The 25,497-nt window shown below is 52.8% G+C and overlaps 5 protein-coding genes across 5 annotated transcripts; 2 read left to right on the forward strand and 3 right to left on the reverse strand.

Annotated features, from left to right (window-relative positions):
* Window positions 1-1,344: 1,344 nt before the first annotated feature.
* Window positions 1,345-2,108, forward strand: BZA05DRAFT_384579 (uncharacterized protein). The gene has a single exon (XM_051482326.1). It carries the CDS (start codon window positions 1,422-1,424, stop codon window positions 2,016-2,018), a length of 597 nt encoding a protein of 198 aa, XP_051343456.1. The 5' UTR covers window positions 1,345-1,421; the 3' UTR covers window positions 2,019-2,108.
* Window positions 2,109-3,961: 1,853 nt separating this feature from the next.
* BZA05DRAFT_433144 (uncharacterized protein) lies at window positions 3,962-7,833 on the reverse strand. The gene is made up of 5 exons (XM_051486250.1): window positions 6,819-7,833; window positions 6,435-6,766; window positions 6,086-6,360; window positions 5,384-6,004; window positions 3,962-5,325 (listed from the first exon to the last, which is right to left on the reverse strand). Exons 1-5 carry the CDS (start codon window positions 7,537-7,539, stop codon window positions 4,401-4,403), a joined length of 2,874 nt encoding a protein of 957 aa, XP_051343457.1. The 5' UTR covers window positions 7,540-7,833; the 3' UTR covers window positions 3,962-4,400.
* Window positions 7,834-13,570: 5,737 nt separating this feature from the next.
* On the reverse strand, window positions 13,571-15,168 carry BZA05DRAFT_433145 (uncharacterized protein; the record flags this gene model as incomplete). Its single annotated transcript, XM_051486251.1, has 7 exons — window positions 13,571-13,733; window positions 13,840-13,947; window positions 13,989-14,252; window positions 14,286-14,371; window positions 14,574-14,654; window positions 14,881-14,917; window positions 15,129-15,168. The coding sequence occupies 7 exons, from the start codon at window positions 15,166-15,168 to the stop codon at window positions 13,690-13,692; spliced, it is 660 nt and encodes a 219-aa protein (XP_051343458.1). The 3' UTR covers window positions 13,571-13,689.
* A 792-nt stretch (window positions 15,169-15,960) lies between these two features.
* BZA05DRAFT_384594 (uncharacterized protein) lies at window positions 15,961-16,780 on the forward strand. The gene has a single exon (XM_051482327.1). It carries the CDS (start codon window positions 16,408-16,410, stop codon window positions 16,696-16,698), a length of 291 nt encoding a protein of 96 aa, XP_051343459.1. The 5' UTR covers window positions 15,961-16,407; the 3' UTR covers window positions 16,699-16,780.
* Window positions 16,781-22,235: 5,455 nt separating this feature from the next.
* BZA05DRAFT_384597 (mRNA capping enzyme-domain-containing protein) lies at window positions 22,236-24,771 on the reverse strand. Its single transcript, XM_051482328.1, has 2 exons — window positions 22,646-24,771; window positions 22,236-22,589 (listed from the first exon to the last, which is right to left on the reverse strand). Exons 1-2 carry the CDS (start codon window positions 24,291-24,293, stop codon window positions 22,549-22,551), a joined length of 1,689 nt encoding a protein of 562 aa, XP_051343460.1. The 5' UTR covers window positions 24,294-24,771; the 3' UTR covers window positions 22,236-22,548.
* Window positions 24,772-25,497: the final 726 nt, after the last annotated feature.

A 25,497-nucleotide genomic window follows, 5' to 3' on the forward strand; every position in this document is an offset into this window, starting at 1 on the left:
CCCTCCTCCTCTTCAGCAAGCAAGCATGGAAAGGTTCAGGAGATCCAATCATCAATGTTGCTGTAGGCACCGTCCGACTCGGTTCTACTTTTAGAAATCCAACAGTCATCAATCATAGATTCATCACGCCCGTGATGTATGATGTATGATATGTGCGTACGTAGTTATCGATACCGGTATCCATCGTGATTCGTGAGTCGTGACCCCGCGCGGCGCGGATGAGCAACGGGCATGGTTCTTGCCCGATATAGATTGATTGGCAAAAGCGGGTTTGTTAACTTTGTTTGTTTGTTCGTTGCGTAGGCGCTAGAGTAGTGATCCAGCAGCTGAGCAGGAGCAGGAGCGAGAGCGAGCGAGATCGCGGGATAATTCTACAGAACCTCCGCGGACCGCTGCCCCACCCCACTCGGCTCAGGGAGGTGCCGGTATGTGGCTACTTTACTAGTACCGTGGTTGGCAGTATGCATGCCAATTACCTATGTACCTCACCTCGTCGTCGAGCACCACGGACCATAGCCGCGCGCTCGCGTTGGCCGTCCTCCTTCCAAGTTCCTCCTCCTCCTTCTCCTCGGAACACACTCGCGACTCCTCCGGCTATCGAACCGGTAGTTACCCTCTAGCGGCGCCATGGCAGCCACCAAACGTCAGCCCCGCCGATGCCGGACCGCAAAAAGTTTTCCGTTTCTCCACCATGGCCGAGCCCACCTTCCCGGTTCCCGTCGCCGGTCACTGATGTATGTAGCGGGGTAGTAACTACTAGTAGTTGGACCCCGGCTAGTATGCAGGGTAGCCCGCCGACGTTTCCTTCCTCCACTCCACTACGGTACTCTAGGTACGGTGCTCTACTACTGGCCTCTTAACCGAGCGGACGATGAATTCACGAACCCACGCCAAAATAATACCGGTAGTTGGATAACTGTTAATCCATCGAGCCCTTCGGCCATTTTCTCGGATGTAACTACTTCAGAAGTATTAAGGTAGGTATTTAATGACCAAATATCACGTCAGAGAACTTGAAAGTTGACACCCGGTGCCATGCAGATACATACCGTACTTACTTACTCCACCATAAGGTTCCCTTCCCGGCCTTCTCTCCTCCAGAGTACCGTGGTAGTATGCATAGCAGTAGTAGTAGATCCCTCCCCCAATAACTAGCCGCAAACCCCATCACATCTACACAAGTTGCCCCCCATGTCTCCTCGAAGCTGCCCATCCGCCCGCGAACCCGCCAGTTAACCGTCCCCGGCCTCCATAAGCCGAGCCTCCAGTTGAACGACGGCTGGCGTGCTTCCCTACCCACCCAGGTATATTAGGTACACATCTTACATAGCTTAAATTCCCAAAGCCATGATATCCTTCCAAAATTGAGCCGGCGATATCAGAGGTGATGTGGCGTGCGCGCACCGGAGTTACGGAAAAGTATGCATCTCAGTATCTCAGTATCAGTGAGTGGCTTGTCCACTGCCCAGCGGCCGCACCGTGCAGATCTAAAAGTAGAAAACCCCGATTCATCCGTGGGCCATGCATACTACACACATACATGCATACCGTCTGCGCACGCCCACCCACGGGATCGAAAAGGCACACACTTGAATGAGTCTCCATCAACCAAACGAGACAAACGCCTCCCTCTCACCCTCCCTCCACAGAATCGCCGACGCCGACACAGACTACTTTCAAGTCTCGAATATCTATCAAGGCCAGGCCAGACCAATCTACTATCCACTCCGTTACCCGTGCGTAGAAAAATAAACAGTGCTCCTAGCTATATACTCCAGATAGGCATGTATGTGTGTAGATATGTGTTGCTGGATGCAAACGTACGGCGTCAGTGCGTCTTTGGCCATGGCATGCATGAGCATGAGCACGAGCATGATGAGCATGAGTACGAGCATGATGAGCATGAGCATGAGCGTGGAGGCGCTTCCGGGAAACGAAACGAGACGATACGAGACAGAACAGAACGGGACAGAACAGGAGTCGAAACAGAACGAGACAAAATGATAAGTGATAACTGAATACATAAGTAGGGAAGAGTGGAGTGGAGAGTGGAGTGAAAGGTCTCTTAATTCCGGTAAAGATTGGGGCAAGTGATGGGGCAAGTGATGGGACACAGTGCCCCCCCTCCCCGCCGGACGGACCATCTCTTCTTCTCCCCACCCCACACACCTATGGAGAGAATGCGACTGGATCTCACGCGATTAATCGTTAGGGTGCAGCGCACGAATCTGGCAATAGAGATGGTGGACACAGTGTGGTCGTGGCTGCTCGTGGATGCTATTAGTAGCCCCCCCCCCCCCCCCCCCCCCTCCCTCGCCAGATCCGCCGCGCAGGCTAGACACGCACTGCGGGTTGACAAGTGATACGCCAGAAGCTATCTTGAGCTCTGGCTGTGGCTCTGGCTCTGGCTCTGGCTCTGGCTCTGGCTCTGGATTCCTGTGTTCCCTGCGTCCGTCTCGCCGATGCTTGCTTGCTTGCGGGAGGGAAGGGGGAATAATCCCACCGCTCAAGCGAAGGACGGGCAGCTACAGTATACCGCGTAATGCTGGATTGTCTCCCCCTCTAAAAAAGAAAGATACCTCACATGATGTATATAGCCAATGTCATCCCATCCCAGCGGACACTAGGTACCGTACCGGTTCTCTAAGTAAGTAGTGTCCGGGGACCTTGGAAGTTATGTAAGTATAGCAGCCCGTCCATCCTTCCATTCATATCCATCCAAACAGAGTGACTGTATATCCAAATACCCAAGACCAAGATGCTATCCCCCCGTCCAGCGATAGGCACTGGGAGAACCCTATGCGGAACAAGGACTCTGGTACTTGCCGCCGTACCGCCGCGCAGGGCCTCAACCCACCGTACCGGTTCCTCCGTCTAATAGTATCTATTCGCCGAGTAAACAAACGACAGAGATGTCGCATGGAAGCCTCCCCATATCCCTCTCCCTGCCTATTGATATCGATATCGGTATCGATACTATACCTCCCCCGCCCCGCCCCCAGGTATCGATCAACCGACATCCACAGTTGCATCCCCCCCTGCCATCCCCATCCGAAAGTTCACAGTACAGTACATGAATAAGGTAGCAGAACCTCGCAATAGACTACAAAGCTCAAAGCCCAATGCCCAAACTCCAAACTCCAAACTCCAAACCACAGTCAGTTCTCAGCAGACCTACCCCCATCCGCTGCGCGTGCGGATCATAGCACTGTATACTAGTAGCATAATCCAGGGTTACCGAGGAAACGCCCGTCGCCCGCCGCCCGTCGCCCGCGGGGGAATCTGGACTCTGGACTCTGGACTCTGGGTATCTACCGGTAGAGTATGATATCTCTTGCCCCCCACCCCCCATCCCATCCGATTACCGCTGCTGGTTGCACTGCACTGCACTGTACGCATGTACGTACATACAGCGGATAGGATTCCTGATATGTTGATCTGTAGCGGAAGTTGGAGCGGACTGTTCTGTTCGCTTCGCCTCGCTCTTTACCCACTTCACATGTGCTTACAAGTTGCCCCGGCTAGATAGTAGACATCCCCTACACACAGCACACTGCACGGAAAGCCCAAGCCCAAGACCCAGACCACATCAATGGAACAAAGTATTTATACACCCACACGCCAAAAAGTTATTGACATGAAAGTAAAAGTAAAAGGTTGCTCGGAGCACCGTAGTAGGTACATAGCAGTACCGGTAGACAAGTACCTACAATGTAATGTACGAAGACATATCGGACATATCCCCCAATCCCCGCTCGATGATGATCTCCGCCTCGAGCCCCCCAAGTTCCCACCTTGTCCTCACCATATCTCCGAAAATATCCCCCTTCCCGCCAACCCAACCCAACCCAATCCCATCGTCACCATATCGAAGCAAGAATGCGCCCACACGCACAGAGATATCGATGAGACCCGCCCCCCAAAAGTCCTAAAAAGTCCAAAAGGAACAGAAGAAGAAAGGAAAAGAAAAAAGAAAAAAGAAAAAAGAAAAAAGAAAAAAGAAACAGCTAGAAAAGCAAAAAAAAGAAGAAGAGCCAACCCTTTCTCCATCCATGCCCACGATAACCATGCCATTCGTCAAAAATATACATACATACATGCGCAGCGAGCTGCAGAAAATGTTCCAAATCAGTGAGAATATCATCACCATACCAATTGCATCCATCCGTCCCTTCCCGCCAAAATACTCTTCACCGAATGAGTGCAAAAAAAAAGAATCCCCTCCCAAAAAATCGCTTCTGAAAACCAATGCAAAAAAAAAAAAAAGTAAAAACAAAATCAAAGGACCTGCACTCAAAACCGCCTAATTCGGCTGAAAGACTCGTCATGCCATTCCCTCCCATATCGTATCTAAAATAACTGTTGAACTTTCAAAGAACTAGACGTCGTACCAATGGTGTTTAGAAATAATCGCGATCCCGGCTGGGATCGTACCTGTCGTTGGGAACGACAGGCAACTCCGGGTCTATTGCTGGTGTCGCGTTATCGTCCCAAATGTGGGGAGGGCAATCGCGAAGGAACGTATCTGCAAAATCCGAAACCGGTGACAGGTCCTCCCCTCCCAGTGGCGCATCTCTGTTGGCGTTGGCATTGACGAAACAGTCGACCGGTGTCCGTGCTTGCCATGACGGATATGTGTACGCCGAGACATCGCTGTGCGTGGCATTTATGGCCTCGACAGCCACTGCCGGGTTGCGGAAAAGGATCGGAGCCGGCTCGAAGTTCCTACCCTCATCCGGGCTCTGTATGTAGGCCGGGGAGATTCCCATGGGCGGAGATTCGCGCCGCGGATAAAGAAGGGGAGGGAAGGAATTGACCGGCGCAATTTCGGGACTGCATTCCTGCATGGTACCTGGCGAGAGGTCGTCGAGGCCATACATAGGAGACGAGTCGGTGGACCCGTCGACGATGCCCATCATCGGTGTCGCGTAGGCGCTAGATGTCTCCGACTGGGGCGGCTGCACCCCGGTAGTCATGTGGGCCGGTGCTGACGATGGCGAGGATATGCGGGACCGAGGAGGAAGTGCCCGAGGGGACGAGACTTGGCTACATCTACCTCCCGCGCTCCCCTGTCTTGCTTTCCCTCGAACCGACCGGGTACGTTTGTATTCGTATCCATGAGCCTTCTCCATGTGTTGCTTCACATTGCTTTCCCGCCGACTCGAATATCCGCAATTATAGTTACAGACTTTCATTGGGGTGCTCCTGTCATGCTTGTCCTGGTAGTGTCGGTCGCGATCCTTTTCGGCCGAAAACCCAGTGATGTGATAATTGCACTTTGGAACCGTGCACTTGTAGGGCCTGTCATGGGTTTTCACATGCTTCCTACAGTCATCGGTCAGCATGCATGTCCGATCGGGATATATTCAAAGACCTAACTCACTTCAAGTCACATGCCCGTGGGAAACATTTGGTGCATTTCTCGCAGCAGTGGGACTTGGGCTCTGCTGTGGATCTTGAGGCATTTCGGCGTCGTGAGGGGCCAGGGGAGGTGGAGCTCTCGCTGGGCGCTAGTGTCGAAGGAGAATCCGGAAAATTCCCGGCTTGACTTGAGTTGCCCGACATGGTTGCAAGGGCTCGGGGCACAGTTGAATTTGCGCTTCGTTTATGTTGTTGTAACTGTGGTGTCGTGGCAATATTCACATCGTTGTAATTAAAAGGCGAGAAAGGTGGACTGAAGACGTGGGTTTCAGTTGGCGGGCCGGTAGTTAAGTAAGAAGAGGTGGGGTCATAGAAGGGATTGGTGGGATCGGAGGGATCGGTATCAGGAGAAGCGCACCCGCGGGACTGGCTTGGGGGTTGCATGCTTATTATTCCAGCGACACGGTCGCACACCGCAGCACTAATACCTGCCGATACTCTCTCTTTGGACTCCTGGGAAGAAAATGTGTCGCATGCCTTGGTTCTCGGTCTCTTGCGAGTAGACCCGGCGTCTGATGGCCCGGGCTTAGTGAGCCTTTTAAGCGGTGTTAAGCTGTGTAGCACGCCCCCTTTCGCAAGTACACTAGGAACAAGCATTATTATTAGCTTAGCGCTCACTAAGTAAATACTTAAAGTACCCCAGAGAGAATCGCATGGCAATTACCTCGTATTTCCGACGCTCGAAGTAGTGATATTCGTGGAGGTTGTTTGTCGCATGCTCTGTAGAACACTGCCCAATTCTTCTCGCTGAAGTTTGAAACGGACCTGGGCCGTACCGATGATCTTGTGCTGGGCGTCGAGGAAGTAGTTTTTGTTGTAAGGAAGATCTTGCGGACGGCAGAGGTCGGCGTCACAAAGCTGTGGCCAGAGCTGTTCGCTGCGCTCGAGGAATTCGAAGGAGAGTTGGAGATACGACGAAGGTGTGCATCCATCCGGCTGCTATTTTCAGACATAGTAAGTAACAAAGATCCATCGTGACAAGCGGGGAGGGGCGCGGAGTGGGGTTGATATACATGACCGAGTTCCAACAAGAGGACATTTTCAAGGTCTCTCAGTGTCGTTATCTTTCCATCGTCCATCCGTAGGTGTGCTTGTCGGAGGACGTTTCGAAATTCGGAAAGGGCGGGATTCTGCATCATGGGCCGCACGATATTCGCCGTGATGGTACGGTAGCCGCCATCTGTGAGTCTATCCGTCGACGCCGTGGGAGATGCGAAGCCCTGGAGAGTGCGGCTAGGACTCGAGATGCTAGGCGGAGAATTGCGAACGCGGGCGTGCTTTGTTTGGTCTTCGAACATCGGCGGCGACGGCGCTGGGAAGAGACTAGGAAACATGGCCCCGTTTACTGTAATCATCAGTTTCCTCACAATAACAAACTCAAACCAGGTGAGACAGACGCTGATCTCGATTGTCAACGGCCTTTTCCTTTCCCCACCAAGGTTCCAGCAAGGGCTCGGGGCTGCTATCGTACCCCATGAACGGGGATTGGTAGCTCATGAGATGGGCAGTTGTCCCGGGGGAAGCCTCGCAGAATCCGGAATCACTCATGAAGCTCATAGCCACGCCGACCGGTGACTGGGACATATCCGAAAAGAAGCTGGCAGAAAATCGTCTCTCACGCTCTCCCGAGCGGGCCGCAACGTATTCAGATCCCAGGGTATCCCAGGATTTCTCCTGCTGCCCGTCGCCGCCCGTCATGACGGTGTCGTCACTGGCGAAGCTCAGGCCGATACACATATCGTCTAGATCGCTCCGTTGCGTCGTGTCATCCGCGATCGTAGACACGGTATCGGCATCTATATCGAGTGGCCAAGCATTGTCGTGAAGCGCTGCCGAGTAATTTGTGATGTTCGGGAGAGGATTGGCGCGGTCATGGACGGTTCGCGATTCGTGGGATCGGGCGTTCTCCTTGGCTTGGGTTTCTTGCAGCTGCACGACCTCTTCACTTGCAAGGTAATTTCGGATGTTGGCAACATGATTATGAGTTCTGTCGTCGCCCGCCGAAGAAGTCTCGGAGCGCCATGTGGAAACCCCTTTCGATTCCTTGGTGTACCTGTCGAACCCACTGGAAGACATGGTTTGGGGGGAATATACGGAAGACTCGGCGGAAGAATTCATAGTATTTCTATTCTGTGGAGGATCTGCGGCGGCTTCGGTAACCTGGATCGGTCGACAAGTGGTCCTTGGAAGAGAGTATGGCGCCGAAGGATATGGCGACGATATATCGGTGTCACTGGATGAACAGGAGGAATGTGGGCATGTGCTTGCGTGTAATGGGCGATACTGAAGGGTACTGAAGGAAAGTTAACATCAGAGCGAATTCCAAAATAAAGACGAAAAAAAAGATGCGAGAGGCAAGGTGGGACAGAGAAGGTTTTTGTCGGCAATCCGACATGTCATGACAGGTGTATGGGGCCAGGGCAGGAGGGATGGGGGATGGCGGGGGGTATGGATAATGGGCACGTACGTGGATTCTTGGCTTCTCTCCAATTTGTGACTAGAGTCGGACTCGTCAATCTGGTGGAGCACTGTCGTAAGGCTGCTGGGGGATTCTTGCGCGTCAGTTCGACTGATGATTCGTTTCGATTGTGAACGACAGGGGCCCGGCCATAGTACAAACACCGAGTGACAGTCTGCGGCAGCAGACTGTGCAGGAGTGACAAGTGGACAGAGGCAATGCAAGTGGACGAGTAGGAAAGGGGCCGAGACAGGACAGGACAGGACAGCACGAAGCAGTACTGAAACTAGGGGAGATGAAGGAGGAAAAAAGAAACTCGAACAAGCGACGGTGGTGGTGGGGGGGTTATGGGTCTGTAGGAGGCGGGCAGGCTCTGTACTGAGTATGTGTGTGCCGTACATACTCGTACAGTTTCCTTGCTAGCAAAGCACCTGCGCAATCACGCGCATTCGCCGATGGAAATAATTACTGCGAGGGAGCGCATAGGGAAGATATGGTCTCGGTGATTGCGCACAATGGATGTGCTTCGGACCCGCTTGCGCACCACCACCACGGCCACCACCACCGAAACTGCACCAAGGCGTGGAACGAGTAAACGTGGCGGGGCACGGTGTGAGGGACGAACGGCAACGGGAGGACGGCTGCGCACCGGGGAAGGGACGAAAAACCAAACAGTGACAGGAAAGCAAAAAGGGACCGATCATCAACTCACCGCGACACGTTCCGGTCTACTGTGCTATCGATATCCATCATCATCATCGTCCAAACTCTCGGTACACACGATGCAAGCCGCGTGGGCGATCAGGATCAATGGAGCAAGCGATCTCGTTGGCTTGGGGCGGGTAGGGACTCGCAGGCCGGCCGGCGTGACCGCACACGCAAGGCTGGATAGCTAATTGGTTGGGTGTGGGTGGGTGCTCACGCACGTATGTAGAGGAAGAAGAAGAAGAAAAGTCAAGATCCCTGGCAGCTGACGTCGTTTGGCTTCGTCCGTGCGGTATCTCTCTATCGTAAAAGCTGACTTCGATGGAGGAAGGAAATAAGAACCAGAGTGACAGTCAGGCGGATAGGAGATGGAAGGAATAGGGTATTTGGTAGTCGGCGGGGGTGTATAGAGGGTAGAGTAGATGGTGGTCTGTGATATCCAAGACAACGATGGACAAATTGCGAACAGGCGGAGAACACAAGAGATCTGGGGGGGAGTGTGAGGAGGGAGGGGGAGACAAGGGCACCGAGACAGATGGCTGACTATCTACTTGAGTATAGGAATGGCGGTAGTAGTGGGGGGAGGGGGTGGTAGGTGTGAGAGGAATTCTGAACCAACGATAACGAGAGGGAAGGGTGGCTGCTAGGGAGGCAAGTAACCGGTCCGGGAAAGGTGTGAGGACAGTGGCAGAGGGATAGCTGACGGTGGCTGGCAGCTCGCTGGCACAGGATGGCTTGATGGCTTGAGGATCGTAGACAGGGCTGAGGATTAGCAATTGATATGCACAAAATGGCCCCCAAAGTGCTGGAAAACGGGGAGAGTAGTTGGAGGGAGCAGCCAATGGAAATATATAAGAGGAGTAGGATAGCGACTGCGGCACAAAACAAGGCGAAGCGGGAAAGCGGAAGGGGCGATGCGGGGGGGTGGGGGTATTCGAGGGGGGGTTGTGTTGCGGGTGCGGTCGAACGAGGGTTTTTGGTCCCTGGTGTACTGGTTAGTACATACGGAAGGGACTGTCGTTGTCAACAAGAGTTTGATGGATAGAGGCGCATACGCATACATAGTAGGACGTACCTATCTCTGGGTCTCGACGTCTGAGCCCCACAAGTTTAGCGGCATCGATGTGCTCCAATGCTCCATAGGGTTGCGAGGTAGGTAGGCGGCTCAAAGGACGGAACCCGAGAAGCAGGGGGGGTGGGTAGCGGTAACGGCAGGGAGCAGTCTAGTCCTGGGCCAATCAGCCGCCCGGGCCCAAATGGCCAAAGTTGAGCCTCCATCTAGGCAGCAGCGGCTCTGCTCTTTTACCGCCAAGACGTCGAGAGTGCGCGCCGGCCGGGTCAGGGTTTTGCGTGCATTGCCGTAGAGTAGGCGTCGTTCGTCAATCGATTTCGAACGGCCCCAGAAGAAAAAAACAAAAACAAAAATACTCTACAGACAGACATCAAAAGCGCCAGGAGCTTCCTAGATGGCTCCGCATTCCACCGGCAGAAAAAACCATCTGGTGACGCCCCGCTCTCGCCAGCTCTCTCGCCAGCCATTACTCGATGGGTGCGGTCCTGCCTGCTTGCCTCTGCAGAGTTCCACGGTCATGATGGCTGCCATCTCCTCCCTCAGTCGATGCCCACGTGTAGGATGGAAAGACAGACAGATACCCCCCCTCCGCCGCGCGTGCACCCGCTTTCTCGCTCTGGAGTCTGGAGAAACAATTAGGCATTGGACATGTACGCGATTTGTCGGTTGGTCTTCCTTGCACGGCCGGTTGCTGGTCAGTCTCTGTCGGGGCCCGCCCAGGGCCAGGCCCGAAGTGATGGCCGTGTTTCCGCATACTACATAAGGGCTTCTTGGGGTTGTACATGGGGCGTGGTCGGCGCGGGCCAGCAATTGTTGGGGTTTCCCGCCAATCGGAGTCGCGAGAGGGGCAGGTGGAAGCTACTTTAGAGATGATCAGAGATAACCATCCATCCAAAACCTTCGGGTTTGAAAGAAAAAACCAGCGTCGCTAAGGAATAGCCGGGCGTAAGAAGAATGTGCCTTGCTAAACGCCTGTGCGTTCTACGGTACGCACTATCGGTAGTAACGATGTATGGGCAATCTTCAGCACCTCAGCGCAACCATTCCTAAGTAAGTACCATGTAACTCCCCCACTGCTACCACTACTGCTGCTGCGCTAACAAAAGCAAACTCCTCTCTCTCTTGCGTTCCCTTGTCCGACTCCGTCATGGCCCATGGTCCACTGCCACCACCATGAATCCGGTTGGTTTCAACCTCTGCTCGGCTACCACAGCCCGCGCCCGCAGGGCCGCAGCAGACAGAAAACAGTCAACCCTCGAAGGTTGCTAACCGGCTCCCCCGGCCCCCCGAGGAGGAGGAAGAGGTTCCCCGCCGAAATTCAACCCCATGCTCCTGTTTTTTTCTGGTAGAGTAGTTAGTCCCGACTTAGCGAACACAGTGAGCAACTGAGCAACTGACCGCTGGTCCGGACGATTGGAAGACTGAAAAAAACTTCTGCTATGTCATAGCAACACGCGGTGAGGGTCTACCCGCTCGTAACTATGTCATGGCACAATAGGTCATACCAAGCGGATAACTTGAACAATAGTCAGTACGTACGTAGCTAGAAAATAGTACGACTCACGAGAGGAGAACGGAGTGCAGTGCTCTCCGGCATCATAGCTCTTGGGCTGTGGTTGCCGCTGGTATGTCGGCAGTGTGCAAAATGCGGAGGGGAGCGCCTGCATGCCATAGGCTACTAAGAAGTCGGGACCGCCACAGCCCACGCCGTTGATGCGGTGACAGCTTACAAGCGAGACGTTTTCCCTTCCAAAACAAGGATTAGAGTAGTTACTGTGAAGCGGGCACTCGTCATCTGTAGCTTGCACTAGTAGTTTGTTTCCTCAGGTCTGATGAGTAAAGTCGAGACCATGATATGTGCCGAATCCCACCCAGCTCCGGACGAACGACTCGATACGTATGGCTGTGTGCTGCAAACTAAACGTAATCCTCGGGACGGGAATTTTTAGAGGTTCGGCATCCGGAGAAGTCCTTGGTGGCTGGTGAGCTGGCCATAGTAAAGTACCTATGGTATGTACTGATGTGTTTGCTAAGAAAATTGGCATGATATGTGGATCGAGTGTCGAGACACAGAGGCCATATGCGAATTTGTATGGAGGATCCGGAGTATCGGGATGTTCCCACTGCGGGATTCGCAGCCGGAAGCCATAAACCTCCAAACACCCTCTTCTGGCAATCTGGGCCCCCCGCTTGCCCTATATTATAGAACGGCTGAAATACTCGTACCCAATGCATCCAGTGCATGCAATGCAACCGACGCACTCGATGAACTCACTTCCCCCATCCAGCAAGCCCAACACGACCAGCACACGCTGATCTCCCTCATCCATTATCTATCGTCCATCGTCCATCGTCCAGTGGAGAGGGTATGACGCTGCGGCGCTGGCCGCGGGATTCTCCTGGCTTCCGACAGGTTGATCGGATCGAAGCATCATTGCATCAACTTGCATCGTGAACGGTGACTCCCGGCGTTCAGCTAGAGTTCTGCAACGACATCAGCTGAAGCTGAAGCTGAAAGCCTGAAAGCCTGAAACCTATGTGCCATCCAGAAGTCGTACGAATGATGAATCGTGGCCCTCTAGGGAAGGGGGGGGGGGGTGGTGGTGGTGGAGAAAGCTTGTCTCGACTCTCGACCGGCGAACCGTTTGTGTGAATCGTGATCAACCGCCGGCGCCATCCACTCCTCCAATTGGCATCTTTGCCGCGGCTGACGCCCGTCCGCGCCCAGCGCCCTCTAGGTCGAGTACTAGTAGGTCTGCGGTCTTTGACGAAGACAAAGAAGAAAAAGAAAAAAAAAAGTAGTTGAATCCACAGCCCCGCACGCCGAGCTCCGAGCTCGATGCACCGCCTCACGGTTTTACTGGCGCGAGTGGACTCTCTTAGTTAATCTCGATTGAGAAAAGAACAGCAGTTTCGACTTTAATTGGTGCATACGATTGCGGGGGGTTAGGGGTTCTGTATAAGTATTTGGAAGAGGTGAGATTGTGCGTCCGTTAGAGGAAGGGGAGAGCGGGAGCCCAAGTTCCCTTTCTCGAGTCTCGGCACTCCACTTTCCGCTATTATGTATGCAAATCGCGATCCCGATTCTCCTCGCTCACCTCCGACAGTCGGCATCTGACCACATCTGGGTTAAGACGATCCCAAGGATCGATATGCATGCACTACATACCTACATGCAATCATGGCCGCAAAAAAGCCGTCTCACCAAGAGATGTATCGAACGGGCCAGCCCTGTTTCGGGAGCATCCTCCGACAGCGAACACAACCTGCAGCTGGATGCTGGGCCAACGCCGGAAAGGAAAAACCGTCGAGCTTGCGTGTGGCCGCTATCGTGATCAGTGCAATGCAGGTTCCGATACCCGCTCTTGGGAGACGTTGTCACGTTGGTGCCCTACACACTCACTCACTCACTCACTCACCAAGTTGCTGGTTACATAATACGGTACTGCCCCTGTATCGGCCCCCCCACGAAACACTATCCGGACATCGGGCCACCCATATGGGATATCCAACACCATCGTACCTGCTTCCGCTGTCGCAAGCAGGCAGGTGTCGCAGCTATCGCAGCTGTTGTCAGCGACCGTTCTCTATGGAGGATCCGGCAATGGACAGGTAACGGACGAGCAATGGGGTTCGACCAGTGAGATGCGCTTCGAAGATATTCGTCGGGGCTCCGCATCCCAGGAGCGACCTGCATACGCAGTACAGTTGGATACCGTATCATACGCAGAGGTATGATTAGTCGTACATATATTGACATGGTCCCGGTGCGTTCTCGAATCTCGACCTCGCAAAGTCAAGATCTTGGCCCGCCAGCGGCCACAGCCAATGGTTCTCAAGTCCCCCTGGTGCCAAGATGCTGGAATGCGGAATGCGGAATGATGCTGATGCTGATGCTGACCCTGAGCGGCGCCCGCCCGCACAACTCCGATGAAAGAGAGACCTCCCCCATCATCCATCATCCATCATCCATGCACGCAGCATGCAAGTAGAGTGTGTATAATATGTACAGTATCTAGACTCTAAAGTAGTACTATACTTGGATGTCGAACCAGTGGTCCGGTGGATCAACAGGCACTACATAGACGCGAACCCCCAAAGTTCCAACCACGGTGGTGGAGAACTTAAACCCCAGGGTCAACCCATCCATGCCTCCATCCACGCATCCATCCATCTAACCCACAGTTTCGCTCTTGGTCCTGTGGGCCCTGGGGTGGGGTCCATGTCTCGGAGGTGCTGTTTAACTTCTGGCGACTCCAGACTCCAGAGTCCACCGGCTGAACCTGAACTCCTGAAGCCGAACCGTGCCATACCTACTAGTACCTGACATACGTTTCGAATCCCGTTTGTATGGCCGCCGTCGACGATCCCCAGTGGCGTGGGGAGTGGAGTTGCGTGCGCGCGCATGCGGGGCTGAAGGATCGTCCGAAGGAACAATAGCGCCGACTTCGGGCGGGAGACATCGCACATCGCACATCACCGACGAGAGAGGGGTATGAAGTAGGAAAGTAGGCGCCGGTGTCGCGTCGTCGTCGCCGCCGCCCAACGCGGGTGCGTCACACACAGCCGAGCAGGAAGATGTGCGCGATACAATATCTACACAGTTTAACTAGGTGGATATTTACATACATGTGGTGAAGCCGTGCATCCTGCAAGAGGCCTCGCACAATTTCCCAGCTCGCACATCGGACAAATCATCGTCGAGGATCTGGACTCTGGCGGGTCTGACAGTAGCACTTTGTTCGCATTCCGCGCGCGGGGCTCGCGGAATAGGTATGTACGTTGTATATAGGTGGTACAATTGTACAGTGTACACTTCGCGGCACCCGAATCGTCTGGGATGAACGCTGAATCGAATCGCTGATGCTTCTTCTTCACCCCCATGGCATCGGTAGATCCCCCCCTCCACCCCCATACAGATCGATGGAGTTTACACCCCGACGACTGGCGAACGAGAAGAGCGTTAGGTTAGGTTGGCCATCCTCGTCGGTGAAATACCTAATACAGGGCAAGGCCAGACCAGACCGATTAAAGTTATCCCGGTTGGGCAGCCGAAAGGAAGGGAATGGATGGGAATGGAAGGGTCAGCCGGTCTCTAGTCTCTTGCCTCTTGTCTCCACTCTCGGGGAGGTGGAGGGGATGGCCAAGTGTTCTAGAAGGATGTAACCCCAGACGCCGTGTAATTTTGCCGCCTACCAATACCAATGGCAATACCAATACATACCTGCAGTGATAAGGCCACACACCGCTACTTAGGCACTCTAGTAAGTCAGATCAGGAGTGGGAACAAACAATAGACTATAGTATGTAAGTAAATCTGTACCGTTACGACGTGTCGAGTAATCCATTCCCTCTCCTTCTCCCTATCCTCCTCCTTTCGACTGGGCAAGCCGGGTGTCGCGATATGATCTGCGGTAATTATTCCTAGCTAGCCAGCCAGCTGAATGGGGGGTGAGTACGCACTCAACCCACCCATGCTGTCACCAGACAACCTTTTTGATCCTTCACCCATTTGTGCATTTGTGTCACAGCCCGCCTGTCTACCTGCCTGTCCGCCCCTCCGCCCAACTCCCGAGCCAACGGGAGTAAAGGAGAGCGGACGGCAGTCTGCGTGGGAAACTGGAAACGCGGTTTTTTTCTCTGTCAAGCATCAAGCAAGCTTAGGTATGTAGTTAACACAAGGGTGGGTGGTCGTCCCCCCCGACTCTTAGTAGGATGGATGGATGTAAGCGTTCCAATCGCGGAGCGACGAACACTGTCAGCCATAGGTCGTATCAGAGCGTTTGCTCTTCTCACCCCCCCCCCCCCTCCTCGATGAGCCGTCGGTATCAGATCCAGAGTGATATAGGGTGGCTACTCTACCATCGGCTGGTGTGGAAAACACATGTAACTACATTTAGGGTCATGTGGAATGATTCGATAGTAAGCAACTTCCGACTTCCGATCTAAAGCCTTAGTAGGATACTCAAAGCAAAAAGACCCCTTTTCCGGCAACTACGTATGCAGGTTAGTAAAACATTAACATTCCAGCCTGCCAGCCTCTTGGTGTACCGGTAGTAGTAGGTAGGTAGACCCCCACTACCACTATCCCTCAAACCGTCGAACTCGTGTTATTCGCCCCAGCCGTCACATTGACATCTCCGGCTTACCGAGCTATGTACCTACTTGCAAGCGCCAGGGCCCAGGAGTGGCAACAAACGGGCGGACCATTGTGATGTATATACTACTATACACAGACCCAGTAGAGCAAGAATAAACTACTGAAACACAGGGTGTGTGTGCGTGTGTGTATGCTCTGCTCGCGCGGCGGAAATAAGTATGTATTTAGCGGCGTTCGCAATGGGGGTATCATGTTCTCAATACTTGCCTGGAACAGCCATGTCTGATGTCTCTGGAGCATCGGTGCGGACCCACTTCCCACTTCAGATTGCTATATGCACGGACAAGGGATAACATGAAAGTTTTTTCGTTTCGTTTCGTTTCGGGACATGGCCAGTCTCCTGAATTTCTTCCATCTCTTTGCTTTCTTTGCCAGATCTACTACCAACTACTTCTTATTTACGTGGTCACTCTATTCCCGCCCCACACGAGAACAGTCAGCGATGAGTGGCTAATAATCTTTCCGAGACAAGTGCAACTTCGGACTTCGGACTAACACGATGCTACCAGTAGAGGTTGAGTGATGCGCAGCACAGAGCACCGTAAGGGATGCCGAGCTCGAGCTCCTGATTTCTAAACCGACCCATGATCCATGGCTCGGCGGACCACTGCTGCTCATATCATTGTATGTACGTATGTAAGTACTGCGCGCACCACCAACATCGGATCACTAATTCACAGTCTCCCACTACATCTCTTATTTCCTTATCACTCTAGCCTTGTAGGTAATAGGTATCATACATACGGAGGAAAGGAGAAAAAGAGCTTCAGGTATTTCGAGCCACTACACACCGGGACCCCACCAACCCCCCCTATAGTAGTACATACTTCCGACGGGGTTGCATTTTATTTTACTCTCTTTCCTCGTATGTATTGCACATAATGTAAAACCATGGTCGTTGGCCACCGTCCAATGAACGAGCATTGTAGCCCCTTCTCCTCCTCCTCCTGAGTACTCCACCTCCTCCTCAAGCCCTCGAATCCACTCGGCATTCCGGCACATTACCTTATACTTTGTAATTCCCCTCCCCATCACGACGGCGATATTCCCGGTAACACGAGCTCTTGCCCCCGCATCGAGACTACTATGTAGCCACTGGCTCTTCCAGTTCGTCGGGGACGAATACGGTATGCATACCGGTACATACTTGCGTACGGCTGAGGTTTCCATGCTACATACTCGGTAATGCGAGGCAAAGACTACACGTCTCCGATAGAGTAGAGCCCGGTTAACGGCAGGAACACAATAGTAATGCTCCGGCCCTTGGTTATAGTAGCTGCAGTGCAGGCGTCTGAAAGTATAGTAGAGTAAGTACCTACGCAAGTGGCTGGTAGGTCGCGAGTGATTATTAGTGATTAAGCCGGCCACGTCGAGACGTCCTGGAGGCGACGGCGAAAGCCCCGAGGGGGGGGGACTGAATAGCACATTAGGAACAAGGAGCGCATGTGATAGGATGCAGCTGGTGCAGCACTACACGCGCAGCAGGAAAGACGGAAAGAAGGACAGCTGCGATTTATGATTTCTCACGCGGCCCGGCTCGGTATAGTTCCCTCGCCGTTTCAATTTCCAAGCCCGTTCGACGAATGCGTAAGGCTTCCGTCTCGTTTGAACTTTGGCTCCGCTTGGAATGCACTACACACATACAAAGGTCGCCATCGGATTCCGACACTTCTTTCTAAGCGACGGACATTTAGGAAACGTTTCGCCTCCGATTGGATTTCCGTGTGGAGAATGTTCCAACTGCCTAGTCGAGATGTCAGGGGAAGTACTCTCACGTGGCTTTCTATTACTACCTCGCCGCTCATCCGTAGTGCTTATGGGAAACCATCAGCCCGACTCCAGCTTACAAGGCTCAACCGTAGATACGTAGTTACAGTAAAACTAAAACCGGTTTGCGGTTGATCCTGTAGTAGGTATTCCTGCCGGGTTCGAGAACCCGCGGTAGAACCACTGGGTCAGTAACCGTGAATACCTACGCGATTGTTCACATGAATATAGTGTACACGATAGAGGAAGATTGCCATCCTACGATGGAAAGCTGGACAAGTGGAGGTTCGCAGTGGCTCAAGAACTGCGCACGTTTTAAAAACGACTATCTATAGTAGTCCGCGCACCGTTGCCTCGCGTACCTGTTCGAGACAGTAGTCGTATGTACCTACATACTTCCATCGTTCCATGTCAGTTCAACTACCTACTGTCCTTTTCTGTAAGTTTACCGAAACGAAGCATAAGAGAATTCATAAAGCGGCAGGTGCTACTGGCCGAAACTCAGAGTGATGTACGGTGCTGCCACCTTTTGCGGGTTCCTGTTCCTGGTTTTAATTGTTACCTCGTATGTTCTCTCAAGGACCTCTGCTTGGAGTCTGAATATCACCTTGCGATCGTGAATACCGGTAACAATCTCAGCTCTCTTGCCGCCACAGCCTCCTCGCCCTTTCCTTTCGGTCCTGATTCCTAAGTCTATGGAAAAAAACCCCGCTGGAGGAAAACAAACAAGGGCCCAACGGTAGTTATCCGCAGTCCCGACGAAAGCATATCTGTTTCCTTAGGGTTCTGCTTAGGATTTATAGTGTTGCGAAGATACTTTATAATACATGCGCAGTCAGGAATGCACGCGCAATAATGAGCATGAGAGACGCAGGCCTCATGATCCCGGGCCTGTGACCTGTCGAATTGATAGGCTTAGCGACAGCCTCGCAACACCTACTTCTCTATAGTGATACTCTCGGAGCTGGTAAGAACAGCTGTAACCGTACGATATCGATCACGTACGAAATGTTTCGAAACAAAAGCCAACGTTCGGTGGAATTCGAGAATGCCGAGAGAGAGAGCCGTACGCTCGGCGGCCCCACCACTGAGCGCCGCGGAACGAGATCCACAGAGGCGGACTGAGTGCGGATGATCAGGCTTGCACGCTATGTTATGTGCCGCTTAACTACGTACCTAGGTCGTAGTGTCAGCATGATCCGATCCTTTCAGTTCAGTTCGGATGCGAGATATGAATTGTAGTTGTAATATGACCATCTCGCTAGTTAGACCACATTCCCGAGACATGCTTATTGATACATACTCTACATACATACTCTAATTGCCCTCACATGCGGGATCGAAAAAAGGGTTCAGTCTACGGAAGGAACCGGTCGGTAGGACCGTCGGCCGGCGAGTCCGCATACGGCATAATTCAGGCACCCAGCGGCCGGCCCAACCAGATTTCTCCGGCAAATCTCGCCCTTGCATCATCGCCACTGTCGGGGAGAGAGAGAGAGAGAGAGAGAGAGAGAGATCGATGGACTGGTGTGGGAATAGCATGTATGATAGGTACTCTAAGCGACCTCCGGATGGAATCTTCGGAGCCAAGTACCTACTCTACATATGCTGGCTATGGTTATGGGCGCTGGTGTTGAGAGGTGAATTTCGGGCCGCGGCAAATTGCGCTTTATGCACAAGAACGGGTAGATATAGGACTACCGAGCACGTGGCTGCATAACAGCCGGAGCAACGGCAGAAAGTTATATGTACCTTGTAGTATAGGTAATACTAGATTATCGCTTCGATAGCAAAAGAAGATAAAATCAATTCATATAACCACATCCGGCCGCATGGTAGTTACTCTAGTCCGCAATAACAACACACTTTTCGGGGGTGTGCTCCAAATTCGCCCTCGTGGGTCTCCAAAATAGGTACACGTCTACTCAAAACTACATCATACTTGTCCTTTCGAACTTCACGACAGCCTACCGTTTCCATTACCTCCCTTGGCTCGCCTTCCAGGGGCTTAAGTAAAAATGATGTTGGGCTGATCATAGGCCATAAAACTATTATATCTGCACCTTGCCAATGGTTGTCCTCGGTTGCGATGTCACATCTCGTCTTCTTCTTGTTAGAAGGACTCGTGGAGGCGATTCACTGGAACGATCTAGATGGAGAGAAGTGGTATGTTTGGGTTTGAGAGAGTGGGAGAGAAAGAAACCCGAACTTGGACCCGCTACCGCACCGAACGTTCCAAGCATTCTCCACCACTGGTCCTCCGAACGGCTAGTGGACTACTCACAGGAACACACTCGTTCCAGCACTTCTTCTTCTTCCTCTTCCTATTCTTCCTCCTCTTCCTATTCTCCTGCGTCTTCTTATTCTGCTTCCTCTCCCTATTCTTCTTCACTTCCTATTCTGCTTCCTTTCCTTTCCTATTATTCTTCGTCTTCCTATTCTACTTCCTCTTCCTATTCTTCTTCACTTCCTATTCTGCTTCCTTTCCTTTCCTATTCTTCTTCGTCTTCCTATTCTTCCTCCTATTCCTATTCTTCTTCCTCTTCCTCCTCCTCTACTTCCGCTCTGGCTTTCTTATTCTCCATCCGCTCCTTTTCCTCCTTTTCGTCTTCAATCCGTCCCACACTCTCTCCCACCGTGACTTGCCCGTAGTAAATAACCAAATGCCACACCTTCACATCCACAAACTCAACTGTATTAGCCGCAGGTACAAGTCTCATAAAAGCTATAATGTTTGAGGATACCTATCAATACGTTTTTTTTGGCACGATTTCTGGGCCCTAATGTCATTGGTCGACAATGCTTCCTGTCCTTGCCGTACATATTAAAGCCGGTCACTAGCGATCATTCGCCCGAGTATCCACAAAGGCTGCAACTCGTGACATCGTGATCTTGTACAAGACGAGCCTGTAATTCGCTTTCCTATACACAATTCCAAGCGGCGTTTTCCTCATTTCCAAGGGCTCGGAATCCGGCGAGCCAACAGTGGTGACTTCTTTTACCAGTGAGATCGCATGACCCAAGTTGCGAGTTACTTTACAGTCAGGGTGAATAGCCGCTACAACCGCGACTATACTGCACTTCAGCATTCGCCGGTGATCTTCTGGGAATATACTCTACCGATTACTATGTTCCAGAGCCTAGGACTCAAAGGAAAAAGAAAACAAAAACCTTGGAACCTTTACGAGTTTCATCCCAGCCGGACGCGCTCACATGCTTCACGATGACTTCTGTTTCTGAAAGAAATACAGTTTCTTGCACTCTAGGAATACAACGCATTTCGTTTTCATAAATTCCAAGGACTTGGTGGACAGAATTACCACCGAAAGAAGAAATACGACAGGAAATCACAAGAATGGCTAGATCCTTTTCGACAAGTTATAGATACTTGGGATTGGCACGAAAGCTTTCAGCCCAGGAGCTATCGTCTACACCCAGCATACCTAGGTAATCCGTCCTCCATCATCAGCCAGGTCGGTTTGTTCTGCCCATGAGTCTGGTCACTCGGTAAAGGGGCCTTGTGGCACGTCCGCTCCGTCAAGATCAGAAACATCAACTGATCCTGCTTCGCGATTGCTGGGCTAGTCGCCCCCCACAATGACCATCCGATTCCCGTACGGAATGCAGGTGTGTGCCCCAGAATGTATGTACTGGTTAGCAATCAAGGTGGAATCGGGCTCGAGTTGGGCACATCTGCAATCACCACCGCTCAGTCGGTAAGTGGGCTGCGGAATAACGAGATACTTATCAGGTAAACACGCACATAAAGGCTGGCATTGAGAGGACATAGATGTCATGTACTCGGGTTGTGGCGTCGGTGTTGGTCCGCAATCGAGGCGGAATTGGGCCCGAGTTGGGCCCATATGCACCACCGCTCAGTCGGTAAGCTGGCAATGAGAACACAAACCATTCAATTTCCATAGACAAAAGATCGCTTCGGTTTCGCAGTTGCGGATCAGAAGACCGGAATACAATCATGAATCATGATACTCACTCGTCGACGTTACCGCTCCCCGTTGTGAACTAACACCGAACAGGAACACGTCGGTGTGAGAGGCTCCCCTCCACCGGTAAGCGGCGCTTGATTATACCGCCGTCTTCCCGCCTTTTTCCTGGAGTCAATTGATCGTGAGGTATTCCAGCTGCGCCGTAGAATCAGTCACCTAAAGCCCGCGCAACCAACACAACACAACCGTTCATCATATGATCGAACGATCGTAGAAATGGCCTCCCTGCATAAGCAGATCCTCTCCATCGACCCACAAACCTCATCTATTAACCACTGGGACCTCAGTCCACCTCATCGCTACTACCTCGAGGTTCGGATTAATTCACATTAGAATCTCGTTCGAGTGATAATCTGACGGAGTGCCCATTCAGATCACAGTCACACACACTGACAGGCTCACGATCCGTAACGCGGCAATTAGCCACCCCGCCGTCGATGTAGACGTACTCGCCCACGCAGACGGCGGAGTAGGCCATAAGCTAACAGTGCTGGTCTTTTATCGAATACCCATGGAGGTTAGGGCGGGTGCGACGGCTCAGACGAGGCAGAGAGAGGTCTTCTACTGTTGCCACGACGATGACCCACGAGAGTAGAACACGATCAGAAGCGGTGGATCCATTGTTCGCTGAGTTTACGTTTATTCCCCGCATACGTGAAGGAGATGTCCCGAAATTCAACGTTTTATTTCCCCCTATCCTATCCTATCCATCCAGCCCATCCGTCTCGTCCCGTCGCAGCATCAAGTCGCAGCATCAAGTCCCATCCCTTCGCATTTATGGACCAAAGAAAATCAAAAGCATTAGAACGACAGTAGCAAGCAATAGCGCGAACAATTGCGATCACATTTTTAGTGACGCAAGGCCTTTAAAGGTGGAATCATACATGCAAACGCGCAAACGAACCGAAATCAAATTGATCAGCCAGTGCCATATTTTTGTTCCAACGAAAGCCGGGCTCTACAATCCACCCTTTCTGAAAGTGAAGGCAAGATAGAATCCTGCACTCATCGTTAGCCACAACGCATCCCACGGGGGTAGAAAAGGGTAAACTCACCACACGCCTCCCACTCATCGTCGCCGAGCGCAAAGCTACCATCACGGTTGCGAACACCCATACGCTCACTGAGATGCCTCATCTCGGGTTGATCTTTCTCCTCCCTCCAGACGTCATGGAACGGCTTGCGATATTCGAGCTCGAGCCCGTAGTCCTCAGCGATGCCACGGAAAGCCTCCCACGGCACCACATACTCAGGCACTTCCTCGACTGCCTCCTCAAGGAAGAAGTTGTACTCCCAGCCCCACGGTGGACGGAAAGTTCCGGCCCGAGGAGGCGGTTTAGAGAACTTCACGCGGTATATAGAGTTGCCCCATTCCTGGATTCCGTGCTCCGGGTTCTCGGGGAGGGTATCTCTCTTGTCGGTTCCGCGGACACGTGCAGAGATCACATCGGAGGACGGAATGGTGCCGATGAACCTCCCGCCAGGCTTCAAGGATCCCGACACGTTCTTGAGCATGGCCCGGCACTTTGCCTCGGTCTCGAAGGCGTAATGCATGCAGAACATCATGCTGACAACGTCAAAGCCAGCGGGCGAAAGGCGGGGATTTCCCCGTGATCCAGGGCCAACATTAGCGTCATAGCCGATGCGTTGGACGATCGGAATCTTGCTGAGTGGGTTGGTCCAGCAGTCCAGGGCGTGGAATTCCGCGAAGAAGACCGGATGGCCTCGGCGACCACGTCGTTGGTCGGAAAGCATGCTGTTGTATCGGTCACGGGCGTGCGCGATCGAGACATCTGCCGAGTCGACACCGAGGTAGAAGCCCACCTCTTGAGGGGCTGATTTCCACTTGAGCAGGTCACCACCCTTACCGCAGCCCATGTCCAAAACGACGAGGTGATCGTTTGGGTTGTAGCTGGGACGACGGGGGTCAAAGTCGTCACGAGGAGAGAACTTCTGAATAAGCGTGCTCTTGACCCAGTTGTTGAAGGACCGCAGACCCTTGATTTTGCTCGACTGTCGCCATTCCTTGCCGAGTTCCTTCTTATCGTTGTAGTGCGAACGCACCACCTCCTCGACACGTTCTGGGAGCGCCGGCTTCGACTGCTCTGCCTCACGCTTCTCAACGGTTTGCCGCAGAAGTTCCTTTTCCTTCTCGGTAAGACGCGAAGATGTGCCAGGACGCTTGCGTGGGCGTGGAGGAGATGACCTACGCGAGGGAGGAGGTGTAGGGTCATCATCTTTCGGCGCGGGGATTATCGGCGGCGGCGGCGAGTTGTAACGGTACTCGCGATCGCGGTTGTCGCGGCGACGAGGAGGTGCGGAGGATGACTGTTCATCGTAGCCCGCACGACGCCGCTTCAAGGGAAGTGGTTGCCGATCCCTCTCATCATTTCTGCGTGTCGGCGGCGACGCTTTGCGCTTGCGCGAGGGAGAGACGGAAGATTGGGACGCGGCACCACGGGAGGGCGAACTGGACTGAAGAGGGGATCTGGGGGGCTCGCGGACACGGACTGCTGGAGGCGAGGACTGGAGAGGGGGTGCATGTTGCTGCTCAACGGGCTGCTCAACGGGCTGCTCAATGGGCTGCTCGGCGGGCTGCTCTGCGGGCTGCTGTGGGGGAGCAGGACGGGCTGGCGGAGATGCCGAGATGGGGTCCGAGGTGAAGATATCTCGAGCCGGATCGTAGCGGTCGCGAGTTGGCATTGTTGGTTGATGCGATGTTGTAGTTGAGCTGAGGGTGGATGTTGACCAGCCTTGAGATTGACGATGGGTTTCACACTAGAGACTGGCCACGTGACAAGAATCTGCGACGTTCAAAAATGCATGACGTTAGCGGTTAGCCTAGGATTCCATTAGTTAGTCCCATTCTCTGAGACCAGAACTCTCAGACTTATCGGAAAGGAAAAGCCCCGAGCTCAGCAGGGAGGCTGGTACTCTACTGTACTATGTATCATAGCAGTAGTACCCCTACAGCTCTTGCCCTTCAGCACGGTTTTCCTCTGGATTGGATGGTTTGGATTCAACGGAGGAAGCAGACGGGTGACCAAAGTATCCGCACGGCAGCCAAAAGCACACCCAACACCGGCGGCGAGCCGGTTGGGGAAATCCTCATGTGATCACCAAATTGATTGGGAAAATCTGTAGCAAGTCGGGGAGTGGCTGTTTTTCTAGAGTCTCTTCCCGGCGCATGTATGTAGAGTACATAACATGAAACGACCAGGTAATTCTTGAAGCGGCGGTTTGGTAAATCCTGGGACAACTGGTCATATGTGCATAACTTGAGAACTCAACAGAGCCGCCCGCAGTGGTAATACCTATCTCCAAGGTACATCATAGCCACATATTCCAAGATGTGATGTTGGATTCCGAATGCGGAGAACCGTCGTGTCAAGATATTATTGTCGCTAAAAGGTGATTTCTCAGCCGGCTTACGGCCAGTGTGTGTTTTGGCCATTATGTGTTGTCCGGAAATCTTTGTCGTCCGCATGAGCCATGAACCTATGTGCTGTGCGGACGGTATGCAGAGTACATATGGTCGGCGCAGGATTCATCCCTACACTGGTGCCTATGCGGGAACCATATGCAACGGTAGCTCATGACGCGGACTGCCTCCGAGATTGAAGATAGAGAAGAACAGGATCCTGTTTTTTGGCGTCGGTTGCCGAGAGATTTTCCCCCTAAGTCGGGCCCACCCAGGATCCGGCCTAACCCATGTGGGATACCGAAGGTGGCCAGGAAGACTTCCAAGTTTTCTCGACGACCCAAGTTCCGCTCCGAGTCTCGGTTTCCGGCAAGTCGCCGCGACACCACGCGTTTACGCCACTGCTTTTTGACAGCGGCCTCGTTTCTCTCGAAATACACACATCCACACCGATCTCCCGGCGCAGGATATTCATCCGGCGCAGGT

The sequence above is a fragment of the Tricharina praecox genome (assembly GCF_024521635.1).
Source record: "Tricharina praecox strain CBS 144465 chromosome Unknown BZA05scaffold_2, whole genome shotgun sequence".
NCBI lineage: Eukaryota > Fungi > Ascomycota > Pezizomycetes > Pezizales > Pyronemataceae > Tricharina > Tricharina praecox.